The sequence below is a fragment of the Ascaphus truei genome, chromosome 3 (assembly GCF_040206685.1).
Source record: "Ascaphus truei isolate aAscTru1 chromosome 3, aAscTru1.hap1, whole genome shotgun sequence".
In the NCBI taxonomy this organism is placed as follows: Eukaryota; Metazoa; Chordata; class Amphibia; order Anura; family Ascaphidae; genus Ascaphus; species Ascaphus truei.
In genome coordinates this window covers 115,374,889-115,400,728 of record NC_134485.1, presented here as the reverse complement: position 1 = coordinate 115,400,728, position 25,840 = coordinate 115,374,889, and the positions used below count along the sequence as shown (strand labels likewise).

The following is a 25,840-nucleotide window of genomic DNA, read 5'->3' as shown; positions in this document are numbered from 1 at the left end:
GAATGCCACGGGCGGTTTGCCACTAATGAGGTTTTACACCCACCGCTCATTTCTTGGCAAAGGATAGCAATCAGTCTGAACATTAACAGGAAAATATTCTGATCTTTATTTCGGCACATTTTCAAGTACACAATTACAATGGCATCTCACATCCCTATATTGATTCCGCTTGACTTTTTATACAAAATTTTTACAGAGAATGGGACAATACAATATGATACAGAGCATGTCTAATGAATAATTTACATTATGTCCTTGTACAAAAAAAAAAAATCTGTACCTCTTAAAAACATTCAACCAAAACATTCAAATTTCATAGCACGTTGCCAAACAAATTGCATTAGGGGTTAAAACTCGATGGTAACTAAAAGACTTACATGAACAATAACTACAATCTCTTTATACAGATGTGTATTTTACAAAATTCACATGATCCAATCCTTACCTAGGTCAAGGACTTAATATTGTGATTTAAAAAAAAAAAAAGTAGTAATGTACAATTATTTATACAGTCCCGTTCTTGTGATAAAAAAAAAAAAATGCACACTGTATATTTTTAATATTATTAGCTTGAAAATAGCACGGAAATACCAGCTGTTGCAGTGAGGGAATCTTACCTTTATATTTGAAAGCTATGGAGTACTATATCATAACGGTTCGAGTATGCCTTCCTGGGTCATTCGGCACTGAGCAATTTTAGAGGTAAACTGATCCAGGGAGCCTATTTTTCTAGAGACTAGACTACTTTCTTCATTTGCAATTGGTGGAGTGTCAGCAAGATGAAACGTGGAGGATTTACATGGACGTACATACGACAATTAAACCTACCAAATGTGGTGCCTTTGTGCATCATTTTCTCTCTACAGTTTACGCGAACCGTCCTGATTGACAATACGCACCAAGTGGAAGAAACTTGATAAACAAGCTTGTTACATTTGATAGAGCCGCAGCTGATTAATATCCCTTACAAAAAGCAGTTCTACAGGGACAATCGTAAAGTCAGGTTCAAATTTGTATTCTGCCACATTTCATCTTAAAATGTACGTCCCCGTTTTTTACATGTGCAGTAACAGCAGCTTCTTAATTTAGTTGAGTGCATGATCTGTACAAACACTGTTTGTTTTTACTACTTTAGACTATGCGCTGCCCACAGATAAATACATTCGTGCAATAGGAGTGCTGGTATATTCGGATGGAAACATTTACCTGAATCACAGTGTGTATAAAATGTAATTAAACAAGCAGTGCCATACAAATGTATACATGTCGGTGAAGATTTATAGAACGGTGCTTGGCCATAGCATAAGGCCTATTCAAGTGAGTGGGCCAATAGGAGCGCCAAAGTTTAGCTCCATTTAGTGAATCTGGGTTAATGTCCCCTCAACCTCAAAGATATTGTTATTTTCAGGAAGCTCTCAAGACCACCACCAGTAAGAGTACAGGATAGGCAACAACCTTGTTACAATTGTAATGAGTGCTATATTTGACAATACCAATGCTAAGCTAATGTTACAGTGCCACTAACAGGTCGGGTTTTCAGGATATCCCTGCTTCAGCACCGGTGGCTGTATAGGTCAGTCATTGACTGAGCCACCTCTGCTTAAGCAGGGATATCCTGAAAAAAAACTGACCTGGCGGTGGCCCTTGGGATCCGGAGTTGGCTATCCCTGCTTTACAGCATACTCTGATATGGCGTCCGGAAGATGTAGGCCGCAAAATACAATCTGCAAGCCCTGGGAAACGTGACCATGTGTGTAAATAGGCAAAAGTACAAAGACAAATATCCAGGCACTCAAAAAACAAACAAATGAGTTGCGATATAAATACTTGCTGTTTCCTTAGTTACACATGTGCATACATCCAACCAACGTTTCGGCCTTCATCGGGGTTTTTGACATGCACCAGTGTAACTAAATAAAACAGCAAGTATTTATATCACAAGTATGTATTTTTTTTTTGTGCCTGGATATTTGTCTTTGTCCTTGTGTCAACAGATGGCTGTAGTATTGTCCGGGGACACACAGTAACCTCATTATAAAACATCAATGAAACCAGGTGTGCGCCACCCACCACTTTGTCTATGCAACTAGGCAGTAGCATTCAAACCTCCGCCATAGAGAAGCTGCTTGTCATAGGCTTGTCATAGAAGGACACTTTTCAGACAGGGAAGTCGGGCAGCTTAGACACAGGTTGGTTATAGATGCAGCAAGTTGCAATGTCAATGTAACATTTGAAGTAACAACTCTAATTATGGGATTGGAATAGAATACGAACCACAAACTTCTCACCACAACACAGTGTCGTTTTTAGCGACGAATTGACAAAACTATGAAATGTAATCTGGGAACATCAAAAAAAACATGCACCCATTCCCGTGACCAAATTATAGATGGATACAGATAATAGAAAGAAAAGAAAGAAAACACAGTGCACCCCAACTTGTAACAAATGATTTAGTGACGCACAATTAAAGGGGCAGTTCATTTTAGCAGGTAAAAAAACAAAACTGTGAAATAAATTATCAGTGTCATTAGCTTCCTAAGAAAGATTCAATCCCCCTTAAAGTAACTACCGTACTTATTTCTATCTTGTGAATGATGGCTGGGTGTGTCTTCTTGTCGGGAATACTTGATCCAAGCATATCAGCTACTTAATGCTCATCTGTGTGCCCTATGATGGCACCATAATTACTTTGCAAACACGGGCTAAGCAAAGGATTTTGATGAACGCTAAACAGTCTCATCACCAAAAGACATTAGTTACGTATTATAAAACCCCTCCAAAGCATTTGTTTCATCGTGGAAATGTTAAAAGTTTAAAAACATTTTTTTTTTTAAATATTTGAATATTTATCCGATTATATATACTGTATATATATTTTTTTTAAAGGGTGTCGGCTCCATTTAGCCTGTTCAACCTGCTACTGGTCTTAATTCACTTCCGTCAATTCATTACAGGTAAACGAGGAAGAACAAGAGATGTACAGAATACAGAGAATACTGACAGCAACATGGCTTAAACCGCCTCAACATTGTTATGGTATAAAATGTATTTGTTACCTTTCTGTCTGCAGACATCTGATAGTCAATTATAACTTTTGGACTATAGAAGTAAAAAAAAAAAAAAAAAAAAAAAAATGGCTGCCACTTTCTCTGACAGGAAATGCTTTCTTCCCAATGATTTTCTTTATTGTAAGAGCAGTTTAAAAAGAAAAGAAAAATACAGAATGGTGAATATTTGAACGGCTATGGTTGCTTTGTGTTTTCGTTTTTTCTCTTCACAAATATTTAATGAATTTGTATTTATGTGTGTGTGTGTATATATATATATTTTTTTTTAGAGCAAGAGATTGCACCTCCGGCAGTAATTCTGACATTGGCAACAACCTTGATCTCTTTCATACGACTTGTCATGGATACAGCAGCGACGTCAATACATTAGGATTGCCCTCTATGTGTGGATGTCTGGGTGGATTTCTTTTATTTTTTGCTATGTTTGCCCATTTAAGATTTGGGGGGAATTCTGCTACGGACATTAAATGCAATAACCTGACCCCCTTTCCATGCTAGAGGTGCCTGCAACGCATTACAATTAACGGGCTAACCCTTCACTAGCGCAGGTTTCCCCAAATGTGTCGCATGGTCCCTCAGCAGCAAGAGAACGGAGCTCTTTTTTTACAGACCATTTTCCTTTCTAGGATCAAGTAAGCAACTCAAATTACATATGACTAACCTTAAAAAATATGTAGCAGCTCTCTGCAATATCCACTGCATATATATTTGCCGGAATGAAATACTTGGGAGGCGGGAGGAGGGATCGACAACATCTACGGGTGGGCGTGGGGGGAGGGCCTCCTTAAATTTGCAACTTTGTTTATTTATTAAACAAAGAGCAGAACTGGAGGATAATAAAAATTATAATATCAATTACTGGAGACGCACGAAAACTGTACATAATAATGATAATAAAAAAACAAAAAACTTTACAGTATCCTTTTGCAAGAACGGGCGTGTGTGTGTTTTCCTTGTAAAAGGTCCGCGATAGAGGAGGTCACGCCAAGCTGGCCTCTTTGTGGTGTTTCAGGGTGTGCTGGTTCTTTTCGGACGGCCGGCGGAAGCCTTTCTTGCAGTAGTCGCAGCGGTGGGGGTAGTCTTTGGTGTGGATGGAGATTACGTGGCGTTTAAAGCCCGAAGCGTCTGTGGTGCTGTACTCGCAGTACTCACACTGGTACACCTTCTTACCACTGTGTGTCTTCATGTGCTTTTTCAGTTCCGCCTGCTGCCTGAAGCCCTTTCGGCAGCGCTTGCACCTGAACGGTAGCTCCTTGGTGTGCACGGACAGAATGTGCCGGCTCAACACGAAGGGGTCTGCAATCTGGAACTCGCAGTGTCTGCATTGGTGCATCTTTTTCCCCCGGTGTGCCGCCTCATGCTTCTTCAGCTCGGAGGGCCGGTGGAAGCCCTTCTCGCACACCTCACACTTGTGGGGGTAGTCCTTGGTGTGCACAGAGATGACGTGCCGCTTCAGATCGCTGGAGTTGGAGCTCTTGTGGTCGCAGTGCAGGCACTGGTGGCTCTTGCTCTCCTGGTGCAGGATGGCATGCGCCTGCAGGTCCTTGGAGTCTGCAAACGTCTGCAGGCAGATTTCACACTTGAAGGGCATCTCCTTGCTGTGCTTGGTCTTGACGTGAGTCTTCAGGTTGGAGGAGTCGGCCGACCTGTAATCGCAGTACTGGCACAGGTACGGCTTCTCCCCTGTGTGTGTGCGCATGTGCTTCTTGAGCTCAGATGGGTGGCGGAAGCCCTTACCACATTCCACACAGATGTGCGGGAAGCTTTTGCTGTGCACCGCCAGCAGGTGTCTGTTCAGCAGGCCCTGCTCCGCTGTCTCATACTCGCAGAACTTGCACCGGTGCATCTTGTTGCCATTCTTCTCCTTGTGAGTCAGCTTGTGGGCAAACAATGCATTGGTATGCAGGAACACCTTCCCGCACTCGTCGCACTCCAAGTCCTTCTCCGTTTTGACGACGGCAGCCGTGAGCTTGTGGCTCTCCAGGTGGTTATGCAGGCTCACCTTCTTGTTGGTGGTGTAGTCGCAGTCCGTGCAGCGGTACTTCTTGCGGGCCAGGTGCTCCGGGTGGTTCTTCATGTGCCTCTTCAGGAAGCCTCGGGACTTGAACTTCTTGCCGCAGATCATACATGGGTAAACAGTCAACGGGTGGCCATCAGGACCAATGATTATGGCTAATGAAAGAGCAGAGAGAGAGAAAAAAAAAGACAATAAGTTACTTCTATAGTCTAATGCAGGGGTGGGCTACTCCAGTCCTGAAGGGACACCAACAGGTTAGGTTTACAGGATATCCCTGCTTCAGCACAGGTGGCTCAATCAGTGGCTCAATCAGTGGCTCAGTGCTGATGCAGGGATATCCCTACCACCTGACCTGGTGGTGTCCCTTGTGGACTGAAGTTGCCCACCCTTGGTCTAATGGTTTTTGCAGCCGTAATGAGTTCCTAACCAAGTGGAAGCTGTTGGATGGTCAAATACACAGGGTTGCACGGTGTAGAAAAGTGTCGGCCTTCGATGAAACAATTCCTATCCGGGGGCCTTTATAATTTATCTATGAAATTAACCGACTCCCAAAACTTGTTTCTGGTGGCATTTGTCTAATAGTTAAACTGTACCCATGATTTCAAAAAATAAAAAAAAAAAAATAATTGGTCTGGAGTCCACTTGCAAAAAAAAAAATAAACAAATAGTCACTATCTTCATTTCTAAAAACCTTATGTTTTACTTTGACTGACACATACCAAAGAATAGTTAGGTAAAGTGCAAACTCGGGCGTTTGGGACCAGCGGTTTCAGAAAGGAAAACGCAAACCAGCCAACGAACATCACGAATATATGCTACCAATTTCCCAAAGAGATAATAGGATCGTGCCATGCCCCATCACCAACATTTCTAAAAACATTTTCAAAAGAATGGAGGCGGTTGGAAATACAGCTCAACCCTGTTATAACGCGCTCCGTTACAACGCGAACCCACTTGTAGCGCGATGCAAGCGTGGCTCCCAATTTTCGTATTTATGTTTACAACACGATAATTGCTATATTAAATTCTTTAATGTACAATGCAGACAATTGTACATTATTTCTAACGCGATCCGCTTATAGCGCGATGCGATTCTTTGGACCCCAAGCACAGCGTTATAAGGGGGTTGCGCTGTATTACAAATGTAAAAGAAAAGTTATCATTTCAGACTCTGAAGGTACCAGTAGTGTTAATACTGCTTCTTTTGAAACCTTGGTCTATAAAATAGTTTCAAGCACTGTGCATGAGTGATATCAACATCTCCGCTGCCGAGGGGTCAGCAACGCACTGCTCTGCGGCAAAGAATGAGCTACATAGTAGATGAGGTTAAAAAGACATATGTCCATCAAGTTCAACCGATGCTAAATTTAGACGACACACACTTAGCCTATATTTGCATTTACGGGATGTTGATCCAAAGGAAGGCAAACAAAAGCCACCCCAATGAAACATCATCCAATGCTGTCTCATAAGGAAAAATTAAATTCCTTCCTGACAACAATAATGGCAATCAGATCACTCCCTGGATCAACATCCTTTCCATGTTTTCTTACTTAGTGTATTGTATTGTATGTCTTTATATAGCGCCATTAATGTACATAGCGCTTCACAGTAGTAATACATGTGGTAATCAAATAAATAGCAGATAATATAAATAACAGATCACGGGAATAAGTGCTTTGGACATAAAAGTAACAGTAAGGAAGAGGAGTCCCTGCTCCGAGGAGCTTACAGTCTAATTGGTAGGTAAGGAGAACGTACAGAGACAGTAGGAGGATATCCCTGTATACATTTCTAAAAAGATGTCCAACATTTTTGTGAAGAAATCTATTGCATCTGCCACCAGTCTCCATGGGTAATGAATTCCACATTATAACTGCCCTTACTGTAAAGAACCCTTTCCTTTGTTGCTGGTGAAATCTCCTTTCCTCCAACCTTAAGGGATGGCCTCGTGTCATTTGTACTGCTGGCGATTCTCAAAATGGTTCATATGTCCTTCCTGCCGCTTTATCTTGCGGTCTGTGGCTTTTCCTATCAGTCCCAACAGCATTGGGGAAATATTGAGGGCCTCTGTAAATTTGGCCCCATGCATTGTAATGTTCATTTAAATAAATAGGATGAGAAATATTGCGATCTTGGAGGTTCTTTCATAAGAACGCCCATGAAATATTTGTGGCATAACTGACAGAAAACCCCCACTTCCTATTTTTAGGTCTTCATTTATTATTTTCTTCTGTAACAAGGTGATCCAGAGCTTTATAGAACAGGGCCTCCAACCAACTCCTCTCCCACTGCGACTTCCATTTAAAAAGGTACAATTATTCTTAATTCCTTTACATTGCGTACATTTTTTTCTAATAAGGATATCGGCCTGAGCCCAAAATTGTCTTGTTTATGGCAGGGGAAGGGGGGCTGGGTAGAAAGGTTGTTTTAAAGATTTGTTTTTACTGCCAGTTCTTTAAAATAAAACACACAATGGCTGCTGGTTTTCCCTGTCTTTGAAGGCAGCAGACTATTGAGGAAAATGTCTTATTGAGAATATCCAGCTGCCAGTGACTTTGTCCAGCCGCTATAAAAATAAAAAGCTTGTATTTTATTAAGGATCATCCTCACGCAGAGCGCTCACCTTTATCAAATTTATAAAGATAAAAAACAGGGGGGTGGGAGGGGGAGATGAGCAGAAAGGGCTATCCCTTTATCTTCCACACGGACAGCATTTGTGAAGTTAACTAAACGTCAATATGAGAACAGAAAGGAGGGGGGAAAAGGTGTTAGTGCTGCAGCCTAGGAATCGAAACTGCAATAGAAGGTAAGGTGCACTGCAGGAAGAAAATCTAACGGAACAGAAGAGAGAAGAAGAATCCCTTCTCGACCGCACTCACAATATGTGGGATAAATCAGTAGACAATTAAAACAAACCTTCACTCTGATATTAATAAAATAAATTGAAATAAACACTCATTTACATAAACAAACATACTGATTAAAAATGCACTTGGCTCTAAACACTAATGAAAAACACAGTCCTTCCCTTAAGGGACAATACTGACACTGGTGTGTCTAGGATGTATATATGTAGAGTATAGTACAGGGGTGTGCAAAGTGGGGGGCGGGAGATTTTCCAGGGAGGGGGGGGGGGTGCAGCAGCTACATAGGTCCCGCGCTCTCCCCCAAGGCCTCTGCAGCTTCTCTTACCTGGTCTCCGATGACGCGTCGCCATGGTAACCCGGCGTCATTTGGGTCACGTGACGGCACCATGACAACGTGCCATATGGCGCCGGAGCCGAGCAGGCAGGGGGGCGCAGGATCAAAACTTTGCGCACCCCTGGTATAGTACATCCGAGACACACCAGTGTCAATATTGCCCTTTAAGGGAAGGACGGTGTTTTTCATTAGTGTTCAGTGCATTTTTAATCCGTATGTTTATGTAAACGAGTGTTTATTCCAATTTATTTTAAGGGATTCTTCTCACATAACTGAACATCAAACCACTTTTGCTCATGTCAAGGGCGACTGCCAGGGAGCAGCAGGTCTTTATCAGGAGAAGGTATTTTTTCTTCTGTTCCTGAAATAAGGGGACGGTTTCGGCCACGTGATGAATACAGTACTGATCACATGGTACTGGAGAGAGAATGTCAATACCTTTACCTAATTAAGTAGCGGTCAGCTCTCATCTACCACCTTTAAATAAATAACAAAAGTAGTTGTCCTGAAACGGTAGGCCCGCCTAACCAAGGTACACCGACCTGTTTGGTATTGCCTATTTTCTCCTCTCCTCCTCTTCTTTGGTTTCTGTTTTGAAAGCCTATCCAGCCCGTCAGACTCGTCTATGTGCAACAGGGCGCTGGCGGTGCCGTTCCTGTGCTCAACCCCGTCCAAGCTACTACCCGTGTTATTACCTGCGAGGGGAGACGGAGAGTTGAGAGCTCTCGCAAAGCACAGAGATCGCAGAACTGCAATGTTTGTAATGGAAAGTTTAGATGAAAGAATCGCTTTACTTTACAGACTACATTTTGGATGATGAAAAAAAAAAAAAGAAAAAAAAAAAGATACCCGCCTTTTGATCCCCACATGGGATCGTCAAGGCTACAGCAGAGTTGAAGTCGTGTATCATTTTCCACTGTCCAGCACTTCATCTAATGTGATTCTTTAATGCAAAATTGTTCGTGATGAACCACGGGGGAGCCTCTCTCTCCTTTTTATAGACAGTCGATTCCAGGAGTGGCCAACTCCAGTCCTCAACGGCCACCAACCGGTCAGGTTTTAAGGATATCCCTGCTTCAGCACAGGTGGCTCAATCATAATGACTGAGCAAACTCTGCAGAAGCACGGATATCCTTAAACCTGGCCTGTTGGTGGTCCTTGAGGGCTGGAGTTGGCCACTCTTAGCCTATTCCAATAGGAGCAGCTCCTTAAAACTCAGCACACCCAACGAACACTGCAGTGCTTTTTTTTTTCTTCTTCTTCTTCTTTCGGTTCAAGCGTTATTACGTTTTTTTTTCCGTTCGCAGCCAGTTTCTAAGCAGGCCGACTTACCGTACGCGGCAGCCCAAGCTACCGGCATGAAGGTCTTGTTCAATTCCGAGTCATCCAGCTGGTGTTCGTGGGTCACGGAAGCATCCTCCTCTCCAACAATCACCTCCATGTAAACCTCATCAGCAATCTCTGCCACATCTACACAGCAAACGGCAGGAAGTGTAAACAGGGAGCATACACACCCACAAACGCCAGGCTGCGCTTCACAAAACACTCAAATGGTTTCCTTTTACTTTTAAAGCCGGGGAGTTTATCTCCTATAAATGTTAGCGTGACAGAGCAGAAACTGGTGGGCTACTGCAGTGAGAGCTGTTAGAATACGAACAAACATTGGAGGATCTGAGCACACCTAAAGGAAGTAGGTTTTTTCATTGAGCGTGGGATCTTGCCAGAATGGGATTATACCCCAAAACGTTGCCCCCCCCATGTACATTTGCTTTCTCGGTTTCCGCCCTATTTTTGTGCTCCCTTTCCTTATGTTCCCCCTTTTTTTACTACTGTAACCTTGGAGTTCATTCGATACTCCTATGTTGTTAGGTCATTTCTAGGAGCATTCTGTGTATTTGGGATCTTTTTCACTGCTTTGTGTCCATATCACATTTTTTTGTAGCGTCTGCACTCTCTATTCAGTAATGTTTTTTGAGTTTTTCACCCATGTACATGTTTATTCTTGATCCTTTCTAGATTAATTTTTTTTATTAAGAGTGCGGGACACCCCCTTGTGTACTGTATTTTGATTAGGGGGTTTGTGTCCCTCCCTGGTGTCCATCGTCCCCGCATTGCTATATTTGTTGTTTAGGTGGTGCTGTATTCATTTTTTTTTTGCTTCTATAATGGTTAGCATTTTGCCCAGAGCATTTCCTGTCTTTTTTGGGATTAAATAGGCATTTAAAAACTTACTGTGCGTTCTTGGTGTGTATGTGGTTTACATCTGTTTAGACAACAGCTATGCACCCCTCTGCAAGAGCAACACAGCTGCTAAATCTGCCTAGGGCCCCTACTCAAAAAACTGTGAACCCACCTTCCCCATGCAGGAAAAAGCCCACCTGTGTTCCTAGGGATGGGGCTATGATATCCTCCAGCACTGGGAAGACTTGCTTCCCAGCAGAGTCTAATTGAGGCTGAGGGTTACACAATGTGAAACATTTCGGATACTGACCCAAGTCGTCTTCATTCTGAGAGTCATTCATGGCCATGTAAACCATCTTTTCCCGAGGCAGGCGCCCTCCACCGTGAAGATCGAGAAGTCCGTCGCCATTCTCCGACTCGCTTTCCACAATATCGACCGTGCCACCTGTTGTGTAGGACGAGGTGTTAATGGTGCAGTCTCACGTACTGCAGGTTTCGCATTTGGAGAGAATTTAAACGCAGTTCACACTTTGTGGGGACATAGAAACAACTGTCCAACATTTGTATTTATTTTAAGCTGCTTTGCACATTCGCTGTTGTAGTGAATGCACAAAGGGAACACTATCCATCAAAAAGCCGTTTGCCTCCTTTGCTGACTTGCCAGCACAGACGCTGCCTTAATTTCCCCAAAGCAGAGACATTTATTTGCTACATTTCTCCACCACTGGGATTGGCAGTGGTAAGAAAACAGCGGTCCTACACCTGGCTCATGAAATAACTAAATATATAAAAGCAGTGAGGATATCAGCAAATATGCTGATATCCTCACTGCTTTTATATATTTAGTTATTGAAAAGATGCATTTTTGTTCCCCATACAACACTTTCTGCTTCAAAAAAATTCAGCCCGTGACAGGAAAGAGTGGTGCCAACAATCTCTAAAGCTGTGATTGGTTGAAGCTTACTGGTTGAAGGATAGACAACAAAGGGTTGTCACAAATTGAACTTTTTCAGGTTGGGCTAAAGTCATGAGTAAGTACTTCAGGGATCGGTACTGGGACCACTGCTTTTAAACTTGTTTATTAATGACCTTGAGGTTGGCATCAAGAGCAAAGTCTCCATCTTTTCTGATGATACTAAATTGTGTAAGGTAGTAGAATCAGAGCAGGATGTAATTTCTCTTCAGAAGGACGTGGGGAGACTGGAAACTTGGGCAGGTAAATGGCAGATGAGGTTTAATACAGAGAAATGTACGGTAATGCATTTGGGATGCAAGACTAAAAAGGCGACTTACACATTAAATGGGGATAAATTGGGGGAATCCTTGATGGAGAAGGATTTAGGAGTGCTTGTAGACAGCAGGCTTAGCAATAGTGCCCAAAGTCATGCAGTAGCTGCAAAGGCAAACAAGATCTTATCTTGCATTAAATGGGCAATGGATGGAAGGGAAGTAAACATAATTATGCCCCTTTACAAAGAATTAGTAAGATCACACCTTGAATATGGAGTACAATTTTGGGCACCACTCCTTAGAAAAGACATTATGGAACTAGAGAGAGTGCAGAGAAGAGCCACCAAATTAATAAAGGGGATGGACATTCTAACTTATGAGGAGAGGCTAGCTAAATTAGATGTATTTACATTAGAAAAGAGGCGTCTAAGAGGGGATATGATAACTATATACACATATATTCGGGACAGTACAAGAAACTTTCAAAAGAACTATTCATCCCACGGGCAGTACAAAGGACTCGGGGCCATCCCTTTAGGTTGGAGGAAAGGAGATTTCACCAGCAACAAAGGAAAGGGTTCTTTACAGTAAGGGCAGTTAAAATGTGGAATTCATTACCCATGGAGACTGTGATGGCAGATACAATAGATTTGTTCAAAAAAAGGTTGGACATCTTTTTAGATAGGAAAGGTATACAGGGATATACCAAATAAGTATACATGGGAAGGATGTTGATCCAGGGATTAATCCGATTGCCAATTCTTGGAGTCAGGAAGGAATTTATTTTTCCCCTCATGAGATATCATTGGATGATATGACTCTGGGGTTTTTTGTTTGCCTTCCTCTGGATCAGTGATTTCCAACCTTTTTTGTTTGGAGGAACCCTTGAAGTATTTAAAAAAATCTCGGGGAACCCCTATCTGGCTGACACATAATAGGTTTAACATTTCACACCTCACGAGCCACCTCTATTTCCCACCCTTTACCCATGTATTTCTCTCCCATCCATCTCACTAACTCTCCCGCCTCGCATGTATTTATACCTCAAGTCTTACTCCCTCTTTTCCTCACTCCCGCCCCCTCTCTTCTCTCACTCGCCCTTATCTTCCGTCAATTACCCCACTCTCACTCAATCCACGTACAAAATACATACCAAAAAAACCCATCCCGGGAAGGGGGGGGGAGGGGGGTCTGTGGTCTGTAGGAGGAACCCCAAAGACTGGTTCAAGGAGCCCCAGGGTTCCACGGAACTCTGGTTGGGAATCACTGCTCTGGATCAATGAGTAAGTATAGATATAGGATAAAGTATATTTTGTCTAAATTTAGCATAGGTTGAACTTGATGGACGTATGTGTTTTCAACCTCATCTACTTATGTAACTATATGAAGGTAAATAAATAAAACATTATACAAAAATATGCCTTTGAAACTAATAACTCGGTGTGCTGCTTTAAAATCCGAACTAGATCAGCGCAAAGCTGAAACAACTGCAGTATTGGGCGCCTCAAAGAATTTCCAAGGCATGATGTACAGCAAATAAAAATATCACTTGTCAGTACATTCACGTCTCAGACAGGTCTGCAACCCGCCATTTCCCATTATCTCTTTGCATACAGTGCTTCCACTGCAGCCAGGGATTCTGGGTAATGACACGCAAATAAGTCCCTTTTTGCTTCATGTCCATTTTAACATGGACCTCCTATAAGCTTATTACACAGCTTTTAAGCACTGGGTTCAACAAATACGTTCTAATTTGTAGTCACTTGACACACAAACATAAAATCGGGTAACTGTTTATCGCTGTCCCGTTGCTTGAACCCAAGGACAAGCTGTTCTAGAATATTTCTGTCGTGAGCGGTGCCGAGCACTGGTTCCCTCCTCTGACATAAAACAGCTCAGTCCTGCGACAGCCCACACGAGCCGTTGCAGGGCAGGAGGCGCCTGTAGTACGCTGCGGCAGAGGGCCTCTCTTACCCAAGTCCTCCTCCCCCGGGTCCGCTTTGAAGATGTACACCTTGATCACTTCTGAACACGATCCGTCCATTTTATGGTCACCGTCCACCCCGCTTCCCATAGTTATTTCCTCTGTCCCGTCAATCTTCTCAGCGTCATCCACTGGAGAGAAAACAGGGGGAAAGGTTTAGGCCCGCGGAAGGGGAAGCCAGTTAGTAAAGACCTCCAGCCAAAGGGGATACAAATCGTGTACATATCCCGGTGTCGGCTCCTTGTCACCTTGGGTATCTTTTATCTGTGTGCAGCACGTTTACAATGCAACAGGGCAGAGATTACAGCACCTGGGATGTCACAGAATAATGCAGAATGAAATCCGTTTCCACTAAAAGAAGAGACTTTGACTAATTTAAAGGATTTGTTTGTTTTTTTAAGGTGAAATTGGAAAGGCAAAAATATACATGTTATTTTACTGTTCTGGAACACAATGTAATCAATCGGACAAAAGAATAAAAAATGTCAGCAATTTTATAATCTGTATTCAATCTGGATTTCTCCATTTAGATGCCAGGAAGGAATTGTTGCACGGTTTCTCATCTATTGGCTGTGTACGTTTTATGTTTCTCTGGGGACAGTGCAAGTGACGCGTCTATGTTCACTCAAACATGGTATGTCTGCAGTGAGAGGCACAAATGTCTGTTAATACTTTGCACATTTGCAATAAAAAAAGATTTCGCAAATAGCCCGTCATTTCGTCAGCATGGGGTAAATGACACAATCAAGCTCTTGGGAGGCTCGGATACGGCAAACAATGTAGTTAGGTAGGGATAAGGCAATTGGAAAACTCAAGGCCAGGGGTGTTCAACTCCAATCCTCAAGCCCCCCCCACCCAAAAAAAACCAGGACAGGTGTTAAGCATGTCCCAGCTTCAGTACAGGTGGCTCAATCAGATGCTCAGTCTTTGATTGAACCACCTGTACTGAAGCTGGGATATCCTGAGAACATGACCTGTTGGGGGGTCTTTAGGACTGGAGTTGAGCGCCCCAGATTTAGCCTGTCCTCTGAACATTACCAATAATTACAGTTCCATTTAAAGGTGCAGTCCCTCTTAAGGCCAAAATTAACTAATGGCAGTGGCACGTGTAACAGATGTAATATAGGTGATTGTCACCTTCCAAAACAAATCAGACAAGTATACATTTTTTTAAATATATATATATATATCTTTCCTTTTTTTTTTTTAACTAGTAGTCTCCAGAGTAACCAAATGCGTTGGGGTGTTTACCATTTTTACCTAGTGTCTTTCGTGATAAGACTGTTTGTAAACTTGTATAAACAGGTAAATCGCATCCAGGCGTGCTCCTTTTTGTTGTTTTGGGTAGCTAACGATGACAGCATAATTAGTCTAAAGAGATACTGGGGGAAGAACAATAATTACCAGGTAAGATTAGAATGAAACAGAGCGAACAATATAGAAACTCGTTAGGGAAAAATAAAATGTCTCTCAGAGAGACTTAATGTGACACAAGCTGGAAGGGGAAATATTACTTTAAAGGTGATTGAATCTTTCCTAAGGAATAGAAACTACATTTATAAGGTGAATGCAAATACATTTTTGTCTGTGAACTGCTCCTTTAAAGGCAAGAGATCCGTTTACTGTCGCAGCATTAAATGATCGCCTTATGGAGTGAAAAGAACGTAAAAACCAAGTCAGCACAGCTATGAAATAACTGTAAAATAAAATAAAAAATGGGCAAGCTCAAGCTTTGCGGAAAAACACTCTTGATTATGCTTTAACTCCGCCATTCTGCCGTGCAGAACTGTACATCACAGTCATAGCAAGAGGCACTATAGGGGTAACTAATGATTGTGGGAAGTTTGGGTAGCGCTGTGTGCCTCTGATTCATCCCAAATTTGGCATGCCCTGCAGGGATACCGACTTCCAGAGCACAGCCACATCCCATTCACCAATTACTACACTGGCCAATAACTGGGCCACGCAATAGTTAGAAGTATTGTTTGAGCACCCGGCCTAGCGTTATAATAAAAACGGGGCTGTTCAGATGTTTCAGCTGTTTATACACCAGATTGTGGGCTGCCACTTATCGCGTATGTGTTTTATTAAACACATTTGGCAAAGTTGCCAAGTATCATAACGGCTTATTTCGTGCAAGAAAATAGGAAAAACAGCTGGTGTGAAAAATGAGGACTTTATGCCCTTGTTTATAGCAGGAAGTGAACAGATTGCCACACCGCGTCTAATTCCCAGTGTGTGTCTTTTTTTTGTTGTTCTTGTAAGATTACGTCTCCAAATTTGGAAGGTTTCAGGCAGTTTAAGAGCATTGCAAACACTTAGGAATGCACAGTTTGGGGTTTCAGAACCATCACTTCCTCCGATTTGTTTATTGAAATCCCAAATCTAAATCAATATATTTCACCTCCCATAACAGACGCACAAAACGTTGGAAATGTACAGACAAAGAGGATCCCAGAGGAGGATATTGTATACATTGCAAGCATAGGATTACATGGGGTAATACAAATAGAAGCATCCATGATGTCATTTATGAATATATAAACCAACCAAGCCGGGGAGGCAGGTGGGTTTATGCACTGGAGATCCATAACTGGGGCTACAAACCCAGCCCCAATGCTACATCCAACATAACACGGGATGAATGGAAAATTGGGAGTGAATAGGAGATGAGAATACTGCTGCTGAAGAACCTCTTCGGAAGCAGAGCTGGCAATCATTATCTCTGCTTGCCGAAGTGCCGTCCCCCAGTGCTCTGCTTCCAAAGGGCTTCTTCAGGAACCAGTCTTTCCTAAGCAGCCTCTGTGGTGAGGTGCGTGTGTATAGGTCACAAGCAAGGACCAAAAATGTATTGAATAGAGCAAATGACATAGAAGTATAGGAGATATATACGCATGTGTGTGTTTTAATATAAGAAGTGCTTGATTTTATGTTTTTATTTATGCTCTTTTTAATAATTCGGGACGGGGTTAAAGTAAACATCCTGGAACTCCTTTCTTGCACGAGGTAGCCACAGACAGGTGGTATGCTGAACATAAAGTGGACTCACGTGAGATCATGAGGTAGTTGTCACAGTTCTCATCATCGCCCTCATGTTCCTCCATTGAGATCCCGTTGGCGTCGATCACTGCCTCTGAGGCGCAGTCCGCTACCAGGACCTCCTCTGAAATCATCTCTTCCCCAAGCTCGTCCTCCGCAATCTCCTCTCCCACCATGTGCTCTGGAACAGAGTGAACATCACTCTCTGCACCGGGCGCCGTCAACTCTCCCTCAACCAGTTCAGAGTCCAATTCACTCTCTGGCACATTGCAGTGGGCCAGGGACGTCTCATCCTCTTCCAGCTCGTGCTCCTCCACCTCTGTGCCCACCTCATCCTCCAGGACCTGCTCGGGGATGATGACCGTCTCTGACACCGGGGTCCCCTCCATGATGTCGGAGCAGGGGACGTCCTCTATGACCACGTCCTCAATTACATCTTGGATGACCACAGAGTCAGCATCGTCGTGCCCGTAGCCCTGCACCGCCAAGTTCCCGTCACCGTCCGACACGAAGACGGTCTCCTGGATTTCCACAATGATTTCATTGCCATTAAGGTGCGGCCCACCAGCTCCTGCAGAGGTGGGGGGACAAGGGAAAGAGATCAGGCACCAGGACGGGAGATTTCTGCCCCATCTTACAGAGGATGCATGGATTATGGGTCTACAATACATTGCTCTATAGAGAATGCAATTTACAGGCATATTTTTACACCCTTACCTGCCGTGTGAAAAAACGCATGTGGTTGGGATGTCTGCAGCTCGAGCTCAGCTACATCTTCTTCCATGACTTCTAATAATCATCGATTGCTATGTCTGGAAATGGAAAAAAAAAAAAAATTTAATCTGTTGCTCAACCAAAAGGATATTAAAATGTAATTTGATATACATTTTACATTCACGCGGCGATTTTTTTGTTGTAGGTTACAGTAACTTGTTGGACACACATGTAAATAATACATCACAGTTTTTTTTAATGTGCTTTGCAGAAGTTGAAGTCTCCTACATGGTAACCACCCGTGGAAAAGACGCTGGTCCATATTTACTGAGCCATCTTCTGCCATAGGGGCTGGGAAAGAGACTTGAAGAGGCTGTAAATCTAAGGTGTCTTCCAGCGCCAGAAGGTCATTTATGGACCATTATGCCGTTGTGACATTTCATGCATAACACCAGCCACGTATCATTTTCATGTTCATCCTACAAAACAGTAGCACACACACACTCTAAGCCAGGCCTGCACGACTCCAGTGCTCGAGGGCCGCAAACAGGCCAGTTTTTCAGGATATCACTACTTCAGCACAGCTGGCTCAATTAGTTATACTGAGCCACTAATTGAGCCAGCTGTGCTGAAGTTGGGATATCCTGAAAACTCTGGCCTGTTTGCGGCCCTCGAGGACTGGAGTTGTGCAGGCCTGCTCTAATCCCATACTACTAAGTAGTTGTACATTGTCAAAGCATACATCCCGAGAGCCAAAACGGACAGAGCCGGTTTCTTCATTAACTCGTTAAGTGCCAGAGTGCTCTGCGCGCGCACCTCCCCCCGGCACCAAACGGAAGGACTCCTCCCCCTTCCTACAAAAACGAGCACGGGCATGGCGTAGCTACTATGTCATGGGACGCCTGGTGTGCCTGACCCCATGACGACACACTAGCCACGATCAGCAAAGGGTTAAACAAACGCAAATGTGGCTTTCAAGGCGTGGCCACAAACTGACCGTGTCAACAGATTTGCCTGTGGCTGGAAAAAGACGAACAAAGATCTCAAAGAAAAACTTGAAGTAGATAAAGTCTCCCCAGCTTGAAAAAGGTGCAAAGCGACGTCCTTCTCAAGGTGGCCAGCCCTTAAGTACCAACATTTTTTAATTTTTAAAAACAGAATGACAATCCGCTGTCAAGAATAAGGAAAATAACAAAATGTACACAATCAAGTCAGAACATAGCGCTAAAAAAAGAAAAAACACAAGCAAAAATGCACTTGGAAGCCAGAGGCTCAATCCCCAGGTAACAGTATAATGTTTTGGATATGGATAATCCATTCATAAATCTGTCCACGGTATATATTTTTAGATTTTTTAACGTTTTTACTCAGGTTTAGTTTCATGCTATGTTGTAACGGGTTTGGAACAGGATTAACATTTGATCTGCCAAACTGCGCAATTCACCTTTTTGTAAAAGTCCACCTGGTTAGTGTTTACCTGTAAAACTTTTCTAGCCTCACTGCGACGCAGGTCGCCATTCTGGCCAGAGCTCAAAAGCCATCAATGTACATTCACCCTCTGAAACGTACCATAAAGATCACTGCATACAATAGGGGCGGGACAAACCCTTACATTCCAGGAGTCTGGAACAAGGGGTACTGCAGCTCCAGGTACATCATGTACATATATGTTACTACTTTCGTACGTACAGCACTAAGTCCCTTCGCTCATTTTGCCCGCGAGACCTAATTGGAAGATGGGAAGTTAGGTCTGCATAAAACCTGGATGTCCCGAGCCAGAATTCAACGTTTATTTACCATCATGCGGTGTTACAGCCCTGGCGGAATGTCCTGATGGCAAAAACAGTTGCTGACTGGGAAATCGACACATAATTGAACCTAACTGAGGGTAGTTTCCGGATTAAAACCACTCAGCGGTTTTGCTGTGGGAGATCTAAATGCCAACTCTCACTTATTTTCAGTTCAACCGAGTCTCACTGCTACAACTTCTCCCACTAATATGCCTTTTTTTTTTTTTACAGAACACCCAAAAATCTCACCGATTTGGGCCCTCCGAGGTTGACATTTCTGACACCTCTTGGTTCAGGTAAAACTATACAAAATAAATGAATACAATTAGTAGGAAGACTACATAATCTACATTTTTTCAGGGAAACAAATACAGCCCTTAAATCCACTTCTCGTTTGCACACACAAAAATATACAGGAACCAGGACTTAGGAGGGTAGAAAGTGGGCGTTTATCTTTGTTAGAAAACATACATGATGAAGGCAGGAGTTTCAAATGTGGAAATGGATATAATTGGTCTTTGAACTGGGACACCGCCCAAATTACAGCGATTGAACAATCACTTTCAAACGTCTCAGACTCTACGCCCTCGGGGGGCTGCACGATCAGACAGGCTGCAGGTCTTTGCTGGGGATTTCTAACCTAGAATCCTTATGATAGAAAAAAAAATGTATCTGGCAGAGAAACAATAATAATAATAATAATAGCATGTTCTTGTATAGCGCTGCTAGTTTTATGTAGCGCTTTACAGACATTTTGCAGGCACACGTCCCTGCCCCGTGGAGCTTACAATCTATGTTTTTGGTGCCTGGGGCACAGAGAGATAAAGTGACTTACCCAAGGTCACAAGGAGCCAATATGAAGCTCACATCGCGTAATTTCCCCATTGCCAATGTAAAACCAGCACGCACAAATGAATCTATTCTCAACTAGAGCACAACTGATTATTCATCATCAAGTTATTTATTTATACGTGGTACTCAGGAAGAAACGCAGTACATTAGTGCGTGTAGGAACTTAGGGAGGAAATCCACCCCAGACCTACAACCGGGACCTACCGAAAGAAAACATATAGGGGAACGCCGAAGACCAACAAAAGGGCAGGAAACACGAATGGGAGCAGGAAAGATGTATGCCACTGGATTAGGGTCTGTTTGCAATGTTGTGTTTAAAAAGGAAGCTTTACTTCCATTCAGAAATCAGCAGGGAGCCTATTCCACAGTCTTGGGTGGTTGTTGAAAAAGTCTCCCACCAGCTTTATTGACCTTAAACCGAGGCTCAATCAGTCGAGTGGCGATGGCAGATTTAAGGGCCCAATTGGGGGCTTTACTGATTAAGCAGTTCTGAATGGAAGGAGAGGGGGGGGGGGCGGGCTAGTCCATGGATAGCCTTAAATGTAAGGGTCAAGATCTTAAAATGAACCCTTTGCTCCATTGGGAGCCAGTGCAGATCATGTAATACAGGTGAGTTGTGATCTCGCCTTGCCTGCTATAAGATGGGCAGTGGCGTTTTGCACCAACTGCAGGGCTTTGATATTATGTTTTTGGATACCCATCAGCAGAGAATGAGCAAATCCCAATCTGGAGATGACCATGGCCTCTACTACGATCTGTAGATTGCTTATCGAGAGAAACGCTGGACATCAATGGACATCACAAGGACCAGAGACAACATCATCCCTTTTTGCTAGTTTGTGGGAGGGATACCATTCGCAGCTCTCATGAAGCTCTGCACATGATCAGAGAGAAAGGCCGCCCTGGCACTGTAGCCCTTTATAGCAGAATAAGGGGTTATAAAAGTCAAAATGGCGGTACTGTTTGCTGGGATGTTTACCAAAGCAGCAGAAAAAAATATGGGCGGACACTACACTTTACCACCTTAGTTCCCGTGACATCACCTCGCCAGCATATGTATCCTCACCACCACTATGGGGATTCACAAAGCTCTGGTAACGGGTTTTGGGACAGGATCAGCGTTAACTACCATTGCCTTACATAGCAGCAAAACGCCAATTGAGCGCCGATATCCAATATCAAAAGTTCATGAACTCTTCCCTACGTGTATGTTTTTGGTACGTTAAAAAACAGTCTGTAGTTGCATCTGGTGGCTCTTTAGACAGTTTACAACCCAGGTTTATCCCTTTAATTTTAATTAATTCGTTCCAAAACTGCTGGGGCCTGAGTTCCTACTGCACAAGGATGCAGGATGATTATAGGATATACCACAACTGCAGTGAGCAGCACTAGTGGGGAGGATTGAGACATTTTTGGTCAATGACCTGGAAGATTAATGTAACCATTTTTTTTGTAATATTTTCTCTATTTTCCCCTGCGGCACTTCAAAGATCAAATTTCAGGTCTGACCACGGTAACGTTACGTGCGGTTTCACTCCTTTCCACGCACTGAGTTACGACCTAATTAGCACTTAGAATAATATGGGGGGTCATAGCTTTCCCTATCACCCCTCCCCACAGCCTGCTCTCAAAAGTTTGTTAGCCTGTTCATTTTCTATTACAATCACGTCGGACGGTCCACACCACACCGTGTATTTATGTTCAATGTTTTTAAATTCTATTACCAGAATTACGTGAGCACAGTCGTAGGCCTCCCTTTTTTAATGCTTAATAATACAAATTAAAATAATTTTTAGATTCATTCACTTCTCTTATGGTGCGCGCTATAGGATATCTCCATCTGATGGGTTCACTCAGAGTTCTCCCTTTAGGAAACACAACCTGTTTTATATATTATGTGATAGCCTAATTGATCAACGCTATCACACCTAGCTTAAACATTTGAGTGCCTGAGGGATCATGGTGCCCGAGTGCCCCAGTGTGGTCACGTGACAGCCTCAGTCATTTTGGAGGAAACAGATCCTCCTCAGTTTCCTCGCATTTTAGACCGTGTCTTGCGCACAATGGTATCGAACCCAGAAGAAGAAAAAACCTTGAAGGGTTCAATTCCAAAACATCTTTCCTCATATTTTTTGTGTGTTTAAATCTGGGGCAAAATATATTTCTCCCCCAAAGACCCTGATGCTGTTGAGGAAATACTCAAAAAATAGAAGGGGGAAAAGTGTGCAACTTCACAATACAATAACAAAGACCTGGGGTCACTCATCAGCAAACTGGCTCCAACCTTGCTGAACTAATGCAATACATGAAAAATAAAATGCAACACCTGTATTTTGCAATTCTTGCTTCAATAAATACTTGAAGTAGATTAAAGCTTTACAGATTTATTTTAAAAACCATCTGGACAGGCAACGATCGAGCTGCACACAGGCCCTTTGTCAAGCTTTCGAAGAAACAAATAATTACAGGAAGCCAACAGATAAGGGGCATATCACAACCATGCATAATGTGCATCCTATTCCCTGGGAATACATAAATATCACCATATCAGGATGGGAGGTCATTGTGATTGCTTTAATGTATATAGAAATTAGATTTACACATAAAGCAGGTCTGATAAACACTTGCATCAGTGAGAATTTATCACTAATTCTATTGCGTTACAGAAAAAACACACACCACTCTACCATTTGTTTATGCAAGCTTGTCCGTATATGGCCGCCCTCTACTCCAAGAACCTCGGATTTAGAAAAACCATCACATTTCCAAGTCCACACACACGCATTTATATAGCCCCAAAACATGGCCTGTCTGAGGTTTTCAGAATATGGTTGAGAGATAATGCTCTAGGAAGCCTGCACAGTGCACGTCTCAGAGCTGGGACCTCATTACCTATCGTGTCAGCATGTTTTACGGTGCATGTATTAAAAGGTTGTGTTCTGGTCCTTGCTCCCCCACCCCCCATTGAATATGTTTGTGCCATATAAATAAAATATTCAAACGTAGGTATGTCTTTATTTATATAGCACCATCTATGTACATAGCATTTAACAGCAGTGATACACGTGACAATATAACACAAGAGGAATAAGCGCTTCAGATATCAAAGTAACATTAGGAAAAAAGGAATAAATTTAGGAGTATAATTATAATGCAACAGAAAGGGCACAGGTATGGGGGATGTGCACAGTTAAAGGGGATGTATTGATCACTAAGAATTGTTTGATTTAATAATGCAGAACAGAAATACTGCAACAGTAATTGCATTGCTAAAGGACTGGCTTATGGGATAGTAGAATTTATAAGCATTTTAAAAACAGGAAGACAATTGCTTCTTTAAAGCAGAACAAAGAAAGCTAATGATCACTAAAAAGGAGCAAAGTGGACCAGTGGTGTTTCATGGCAAATGTTTTTCAGAAGACATCACACAGGCATTTTTAGTTAACGTTTGATAGCTCCAAAAATGTATTGATTCTTTCCATTTGCAAGAGATTTAAAAAAACAAAAAAACAAAAAAAAAAAAGGCTCACTCAATATTGTATGTTCCACCCCAAATTGTTTTTTTGTCAGGGTGGAAAAAATTAACAACTTTCTCCTTTCATAATTGGCAGACAGACATGGAGAAGTTGGGAATATATTATTTAGGTGGTTCAAATAAAGCTAACAAATACAGTACCGCCTCAACCACATTCAAAATCCACAATATACATGAAAAGAACAACAATCTCTTCTAGTATCTTTAAAACTGTTTTACCGATATGAACATTATTTTTAAAACATCAGTTACCTAGGTGATAAATATAAAATAAAAAAAATGAATAGACAATTCCGTCCTGTGGCTAACTAAATGCTTTTATTTGTGCGAGCTTTCGAGATACACTGATCTCTTCTTCCGGCGATGTTACAATGAATAAAGCAAGAAAGGTTTTTACTTAAAAACAGTGCATCTTGTAATGTATTTGTGACTGAAACTATGGCCTCGCGCAGACAGGCCGAGTTGCGATGTGCGCGCACGTCTCTCACAATTCGGGTTGTTCGGTGGGAGTTTTCTAACTGAAAAATCCACCGGCGGCAAAGTGCAGCGTTGACGCTGCGACATTTTGTCGCCACAACCCAAATTGACATTTGGGGCTAGTCGCGTGACGTGAGCTGGTTCAGTCAATAAAGGCGAAGCTGTGACGTGTTCATTACGCCCCCAAACGCCGCGTCCCAACTCCTGCAGTTTGAGCACAGATCGCTGGGCTGCAGGAGCGCGCGGCGGAGGCGCAAACACAAGAACGCGAATGTAGCAGCTCGCCTGAGCGAGGCCTATCCTTCCCCCTGTGCGATTTATGACTTGAGATTTGAAATAGTCCCTGAATATGGGAGGGTGGTGGTGTATGTGTATGTCACTTAGGACCAGGTGTCACATCTTTCTCTGTGAGGGGCCTTCTTTGTTTATCCAAAGCCCCCAAATGTCACTTCAATGGGGCAGTCGCAATCTTTTCCACCATTGTTAAAATGTGGATGGCATAATGATGAACAACCTCCCTTATCTTTCCTCGGCGTGATAATCAATCAATGAGAAATACACATGACGCATATCGCCTGATCTATGATTGCATCTGATTGTCCCTCTCTCCCTGATAATAGCCGATAATATACAGCTCTGATCCGTCTCATCCCTAATAGCCGGCAATATACAGATCCGTTTCTCTTCTTCCTCCTCCTCCTCCTCCCTGTAGGGTGTTCCCCCCCGAGTGATCCAAGATGGCGGCGGCAGAGTCCCCTCCTCTCACAGGCAGCATGTCAGCCGCCGCCATCTTGTTTCCAATTCCCCAAGAAACAAAAATCTATTTACAGAAAACGTACAACAACAAAAATCGCCGTTTATTTTCACGGGTTCTGTTAAAACGTCATTGCATTTCGATGTAAGGCAATAAGACAACCGTCAGTGCTTGACACGCACAATAAGAGTTTAACATTAAGCGAGGCCGCGCGGTTCCCTTCTCCCCCTCCCCCCTCTATCAACACCACGGCCTAGCTGCGGCCTCCTCTGAGGCCTGGAAGGGCAGCGGCCGAGGCCTAAAGCACGGGCCGAGCAAGGCCGAGGCCTAAAGAACGGGCCGAGCAAGGCCGCAGCCCGCGTCTTTCACGCTAACCCAGAGGTAGACGGTGGGGGAGGAGGCAGCGGGATCGCGGCAGAGAAGCGCCGGTTACAGGTCCCTGTGCACCGCCCAACAATGAACCCGCGCGAGGACAAGGCGGCGGGGTAGGGCCAGCTATGGCGCGAGCGGCCGAATTCTCGGCCTCCCAACGTTCCGAAGCCTGCGCGAGCTCCCCGGCCCCCGCTATATGTCCCACCTCAGGGGCGCCTTACCTTCTAGAACGCTGGCGGTGTCCGCGCGCCTCGGCTTCGGCGTCCTCCGTCCGTTGTAGGCCCGAGCGCGAGGGCTGATTTCGAAGGGAGGGAGGGGAGGAAGGTAGAGTGAGCGCGAGAGGCAGAAAGGGAGGGGCCGAGCTCGATGGCTGAGAGCGAGAGAGGGGGGAAGGAGGAGGAAAAAAAAAAAAGAGCGGGCAGCTCTCGTGGCCGGGGCCGCCGTCAGCACGTCACGTCACTGCCGCAGAGCCTCAGGAAAATGCGGAAGGGGGGAGGCCGAGTGCGAGGCAGGCTGAGAATACGCCAGGCCCCGGGGCCCAGCGCTGGTCACTGGGAGCTGGGGATATACAGGGAGGGAGAGCAGCGGGGAACCCACCATCCCCGCGGCGGAGCGTTATC

At 43.6% G+C, this 25,840-nt stretch overlaps 1 protein-coding gene across 3 annotated transcripts; it reads right to left on the bottom strand.

The window, feature by feature from the left end:
- Window positions 1-553: 553 nt before the first annotated feature.
- On the bottom strand, window positions 554-25,840 carry ZFX (zinc finger protein X-linked). Of its 3 annotated transcripts, XM_075589377.1 has the most exons (8): window positions 25,442-25,838; window positions 17,444-17,538; window positions 16,737-17,297; window positions 13,678-13,818; window positions 10,784-10,918; window positions 9,625-9,762; window positions 8,835-8,987; window positions 554-5,243 (listed from the first exon to the last, which is right to left on the bottom strand). In XM_075589377.1, the coding sequence occupies exons 2-8, from the start codon at window positions 17,508-17,510 to the stop codon at window positions 4,051-4,053; spliced, it is 2,388 nt and encodes a 795-aa protein (XP_075445492.1). In that variant the 5' UTR covers window positions 17,511-17,538; window positions 25,442-25,838; the 3' UTR covers window positions 554-4,050. The 3 variants fall into 3 exon arrangements, with proteins under 3 accessions (XP_075445492.1, XP_075445493.1, XP_075445494.1); XM_075589378.1 differs by lacking the exon at window positions 8,835-8,987 and having other exon boundaries at window positions 25,442-25,840; XM_075589379.1 differs by lacking the exons at window positions 16,737-17,297; window positions 17,444-17,538; window positions 25,442-25,838 and adding an exon at window positions 14,948-15,063.